General features: G+C 62.0%; 1 protein-coding gene across 1 annotated transcript in view; it reads left to right on the top strand.

The window, feature by feature from the left end:
* Positions 1-3,439: 3,439 nt before the first annotated feature.
* LOC133340743 (voltage-dependent T-type calcium channel subunit alpha-1I-like) overlaps positions 3,440-6,000 on the top strand; it is a 52,688-nt gene continuing 50,127 nt past the window's right edge. The window contains 2 exon segments of the mRNA XM_061549133.1: positions 3,440-3,579; positions 5,043-5,241. Coding sequence (XP_061405117.1) covers positions 3,564-3,579; positions 5,043-5,241 — 215 coding nt within the window. The 5' untranslated portion in view covers positions 3,440-3,563.

The following is a 6,000-nucleotide window of genomic DNA, read 5'->3' as shown; positions in this document are numbered from 1 at the left end:
CCTTGAGGCCGCGGGTGTGAAGGCGCGGCGCCAGGCCGCGGGACCACGTCCTTTACGGGGGTCGCGTCGGACTTCAAATTCCTTTGGCGGCCGCCGCTTCCTGATTCCTTCTCCTCCCTCCGTGTGGATGGAGCGCGGGCAGCAGCCACCAGACACGGGCTGCCAACCCCGACCCTCACCACGCTGCGACTCTGAGCTCGACCTTGCGCTCAGAAACACGGCACGTGACCGAGCGGGCAGATCACGAGCCGCAGTTACCGAAGGAGAAAGTATCCCCCTCCAGTTCTCGATTAGTGCGGCTCAGAAGCTGGCTTGCAGTGACAGATACATGTCACGTGCAGGCTCTTCTCTTGTGGTCGCGGCGTCGCGGGCCGGATCTGTCCCACGTGGTTCGGGCTGCCCGGTTTTGTGGGGTTCGGGCGTTTGGGGTTTCGGGGATGCGTCTGGTGACTGCATCTTGCTCTCTTGAGCCTCTGAGCCACCCTCTCTCACGTTCTCTCCCTGTCTCATTGCCACGACGTGAGCGGTGAGAGAGGAGGAGGGGGGTGAGGGGAGGGGTGAATTTCCCAGCGGGCCGTGACCCCGCCCGTCTCGCCGAGTCTCAACACGGCTCGCTGTGAATGCGCAATGTCCGATATGATCTCGGAGGAAAATAGCGGCACGGGTCCCCTCCTCGCCACGCGACCTTTAATTAACACCCCCCCCCCCCCGCCCTCGTAGGAACCACAATCCCCACCTCCCATACCCCTGACTCCTGTCGAGACAAATCCCGCTCTGAGCCCTGACTCGATTCCCGAAGCCCCGACTCCCTCTTCTGAGCGCCAACCACAAGCGATCTCCGTGCGAGTGGGTTGCCGTGAGCGCACGTGGCGTTCGCGCCGTTCTCATGGCACAGGACCGTCACCACTCAGGAAAGCGTCGCGGTGTTCTCGCGGAGTGGCCGATGTTGCTCGCTGTTATCCGAATTGAGTCATTCGCGGGGGTAATTTTTGCAAATTTGACGCCGTCACACGAGGGAATGACGTCACTGGATATCGAAGTTCGCCGTGAATCAAACGGTGCGGAGTCTGACAATGCTTGATAGACACCCCGCATGAATAACCACACATGGCGAGTGCGCTACCCTGGGCCATGTTGTGATTGTATTTCACAGGGACACAGACGGCGACGACAGCTGTGTACCCCGTGAACCCGGGACAGCGATTGACTACGGGCCGGGATCAAACGGATGAAATAAAGAGGCGGATGGGACCAGGGTAGAAGAGCCCTCCAGAAGTCACGGGACTTGGCAATGAGAGGCAGCAGAGCGGTGTCCCACACTCCGGCGCGGATTCATCCTCCTCCACCTCCTCATGACGAGCTCTTCTCCGCTCTAGTGATGACTCCCAGGCCGCAGTGATGGGTATTTAAATCAAGCGGCCGTCGACCATTGTCACGTGGCTGTTGTGAAGCCTTTGTGGGACTGCGCTCCGGATTGTTGTCACGTGATCCGCTCCTGCTTTTGGCCACGTTGCCCGTGCGTGCGAGCGCAGCGCGCTATGAAAGGCCATTGCCCGAAACGTCGCCTGTCGTACATCGAAGGCCGAAGGGAGCTGCCGTGGTGTAGTGGCCAGCAGCGCACTGGGCTAGGAATGCAGAAGTCGCCAGTTCGAGATTCTATCTCCGGGCGCGGCAGTTGAGACACCGGCGGAACGTTTCTCAAAGCCCCTCTCCCCCCCCCCCCGTCCACACAGCAGCAGCAGCCGCAGTGTGAATGCGTTCAGCACAGATGGTGTATGAACGGCAGGACGCATTTGGTGGGATAAAGTGTGGGTATTCCCACCTCTTCCGGCACGTTTCGTCAAAGTGGAAGAGTAGAGGAAGAGTAGGCGAAATAATCCCCAACCCTAGTGGAGGCCCAGTCTGCCTGCAGTGGCGTGAGCGGGAGCTTGCAGGGCTGCGCCTGTACCTTTCCCCCTGAGGAACGAGGGCAATTGAACCACGCGGTGACTTGGGCCGCCGTGCCGTGTGTACGTTCGCACAAGCCAATCTGTGCATTCATGACTAACATCAAACTGTAAACGGTTACCGGATCCTCACACTCAGGACTGGTTATGTGTGACGAGGTTATTATTTAACAACCCGAGTAGAAACCAAACCCGGCCGAGCTTCTGAGAGCCGACGAGGTGGAGCGAGGCCGGTGCTGTCCCTCCTCTGCCCCGCGTCGCTGCTGCTGCTGCTGTCGCTGTTTGCCACGAGAATCACCTTACCCCGCGTGCCCCGAGTCTCGTGTCATGTTACACGAGGCAGTCGTGGCGCACCGAAGATGACGATGATAATCTAGACGATGATGATGACGATAATGATGAAGACGACGATGATAATGAAGACGATGATGACGACGACGATGATGACGACGACGATGATGAAGATGACGATGATGAAGACGTCGATGATGATGATGATGAGCGAGAGAGGCGTGGTCTGCACTGTCCAGGTGCACGGCCACCCGGGGGGTCGCGGCGGGTCACGCGTCGCGAGCCGCTGCTGTTGCCAGGGGCTGTTCCGTGTGCCTCGTGCTCAGCCCCAGGTGAGCCCCAGAGGAGTTCCAGCCAGGTGAGTCGTGCCCACAACCGCGACTCCACGCAGACGGGCCGAGTCATTTCCACAGCAGCGCCCCCCAACTCCGCCCCAAGCACGCGCTGCCGACAGCCGCCCTGAAAAACAACGCGGCAGCCAATCAGAGGCGCGCGCGCGTCTTGGGGTCGCATTTCGCGTGGCCACAGCGCGAAAGGTTGCGAGGAGGAGAGACGGTGTCCAGGGCTAGGGGTTGGGGACGAGGGTAGGTCTTGAGTTATGACTTAACCATGGTCAGGATTAGGGTTAGGGTTGGGGTGAGGGATATGCTTGGCGATGGGATTAGAGATCGGGTTGAGGTGGTGAATAGGGTTCGTATTAGGGGTTGGGGGAGTCGGAGGTGGGAGGGGGGTTGTGGGTGGGGAGAGTGGAGGGAGCGAAGGAGTGAGCGTGGAGATGGATGGAGAGAGGAGGCTATGGAAAAGAGGACGTCACGGATGAAGGCAGTGGAGGAGAATCAAGGACAGAGGAGTGAGGCTGTGTAAAGTGAGAGGATCATTGGTACGAAAGGGTAAAGGGCATGAGGGGTGCGGAAAGTGAGAGTGGAGCGAGGGAGGGAGTGTCGCCGGGAGTGGAGGAGAGAGAGAGAGAGAGGAGAGAGAGGAGAGAGTGAATTTGGTGGCTCGGAGGCGCGCGGTCTGGTCACGTGCTCCGCGCGCCACAAAGCACGGCGCGCGCGACCGCCCACGCGCCGAGCGGCGCGCGCAGGGGAGAAGAGGGGGGGCGGGGGAGAGGGGAGAACGGGGGGCGAGAACGAGGAGGGGGAGCGGCGCGTTTCCGTGAGGAGCCTTCCCGGATCGCGCATTCCATGTGACGGTGAGCACGGGTCCTGGGGAGCACGGGTGAGCTCGGCTACGGGTGAGCTCGGCTAAGGGTGACGTTGGTGTGCGCCGGGGTGGGTGAGCGCTGGTGCAGATGAGCGAAGCTGCGGGCGAGCGCGGTTGGTGATGAGCGCTGATGCGGGTGAGCGTAGCGGTGGGTGAGTGTCGGTGTGAATGTGTGCTCCTGTGTTTGCGCAAGTAGTGGGGAGCAGTGGTGCAGTGGTGATCGCATTGCGCTGTTAACCCGGCGACCCGAGTTCGATTCTCACTCAGTCGAAATTCCTGACGAATATCTGAACCGGTCGTCGGTCCTCCCTTAGGTCAATTCGGCCTTAAATGAGTATTGGGTGCAGTGTGTAAACATAATCACTGTGGAGACAAAGGTGGCCGAGCGTGGTTCTTGCCACTCCACCCCCTCGTGTGCTGTATCGGTCTTCATAGGGGCTTGTTAATAACATCAGCGCCAGCAGTCTGTGTGGGCTATACGGGGGATCTTTGTCTATATGCGGGGTGTGTGGCCTGTGTGTGTGTGGTGTGTGTGGTGCGCGTGGGGCGCGTGGTGTGTGTGTGCGGTGTGTGTGTGTGCGGTGTGTGTGTGTGTGCGGTGTGTGTGTGTGCGATGTGTGTGTGCGGTATGTGTGTGTGGTGTGCGGAGTGTGCGTGGTGTCCGGGGTGTGTTGTGTGTGCCGTGTTTGCGGGGTGTGCGGTGTGTGTGTGTGGTGTGTGTGGTGTGTGGAGTGTGCGTGGTGTGTGTGTGCGGTGTATGTGTGCGGTGTGTGTGTGCGGTGTGTGTGTGCGGTGTGTGTGTGCGGTGTGTGTGTGCGGTGTGTGTGTGCGGTGTGTGTGTGCGGTGTGTGTGTGCGGTGTGTGTGTGCGGTGTGTGTGGTGTGCGGGGGGTGTTGTGTGTGCCGTGTTTGCGGGGTGCGTGGTGTTTGCGGGGTGTGTGGTCTGTATGTGTGTGGAGTGTGTGGGGTGTATGGGGTGTGTGTGGGGTGTGTGTGGTGTGTACGGTGTGTGTGTGTTTTGTGTGGTGTGTGTGGTGTGTATGGTGTTTGTGGTGTGTGTGGTGTATGTGGGGTGTGTGCGGTGTGTGTGCGGTGTGTGCGCGGTGTGTGCGTGGTGTGCGGTGTGTGTGGTGTTTGCGGTGTGTGTGGTGTTTGCATTGTGTGTGGTGAGTGTGCGGTGTGTGTGGTGTGTGTTGATCCATCCGCTACCGCTGTAGCAGCAGCAGCAGTCTGATTGTGAACCCTGGGCGTGTACGAGGCTCGAGACCCTGGACCCCGTTGATGCTGGGCCCCCTTCACCAGGGCCACTCGCTTCCCCGTGACCGCGTTACCCCGGTGCCTCCACCGTTGCTGCTGCTGCTGTTCGCGACACGGGCTCGTCGCGAACAGCAGCAGCAGCAGCAGACGCGTCACGAGCGACTCGTGTTCACACGAATCATTTACAACACCCGCATTCACAACGAGAGGCTGCCCCAGGTCTCTGGCATCCCCAGATTTCTATCGCGGGCTCCTGCCAGCCTAGGCACTGCGTTTCCTTTGTTGCTGAAATTGCAGCATCAACCAGGTCTCCCTCACCGCGCTCTCCGGCCTCGTCCCCCAGGGCCCGGCGCGGTCATGGCCGAAGAGGCGGCTACATCGGAACAGGTCCCGGGCCCCGAGGGACCCCAGGAGGAGGATGTTCCCGGAGATGCCGCGGGGTCCTCCCCGCTGCCGTACCCCGGGTTGGCCCCCGTCGCCTTCTTCTGCATGCGGCAGACGAGCGGCCCGCGCAGGTGGTGTCTCCGCCTCGTGTGCGACCCATATCCTCCTCCTCCTCCTGCTGCTGCTCCCTCCCCCGCGTGCCGGAGGGCGGGTAGACACGGGACGAGGCGGTGGTGGTTGATGTTCGTGGTGATGGTGGCAATGCTCGTTGCGCGGCCACTCGCTGGCGGTGGCCGCTCACTAGCACGCAAGGAACAGGGACACCTGAACTCCACACACACACACACAGACATTGAGCCCCCCCCCTCCACACACACTAACCCTCTCACCCACATACTGCTCTCTTCCTCCGCACACTGACCCCCCCCCCCGCACATTGACCCTTGCCCCTAGCACTGACCCCCACGAGCGCTGACAGGTGAGGCCCCCGTAGTGTCTTTTATCCTTGACTCTCGGCGCCACGTGATTGGTCCATGTAACTGAGCTCCAATGACCCCGGCGGGGGTGGCGCGTTGGGATTCAGGGAGTGGGGGTGGGTCGGGGGGTGGGGGGGGGTCGGGGGGTGGGTCGGGGGGTGGGGGGGGGGTCGGGGGGTGGGGGGGGGGGTCGGGGGGTGGGGGTGGGTCGGGGGGTGGGGGGGGTGGGTCGGGGGGTGGGGGGGGGGTCAGGGGGTGAGGGGGGGGTCGGGGGGTGGGGGGGGTGGGTCGGGGGGTGGGGGTGGGTCGGGGGGTGGGGGGGGGGGGGTCGGGGGGTGGGGGGGGGTCGATGGATAAACAGCTGCAGGAGGCGGCGGCGATCCGAGACCCCCTCTCCCCGCGGGGGTCCCTGCTCCAACCAAAGTACCCAGGGGCTCGGCG

Source organism: Lethenteron reissneri, chromosome 10, assembly GCF_015708825.2.
Source record: "Lethenteron reissneri isolate LAM-NWPU_2019-01 chromosome 10, ASM1570882v1, whole genome shotgun sequence".
Classification (NCBI taxonomy): Eukaryota; Metazoa; Chordata; class Hyperoartia; order Petromyzontiformes; family Petromyzontidae; genus Lethenteron; species Lethenteron reissneri.
Note: the sequence above shows the minus strand (reverse complement) of the source record. Positions and strands in the feature narration are given on the sequence as shown.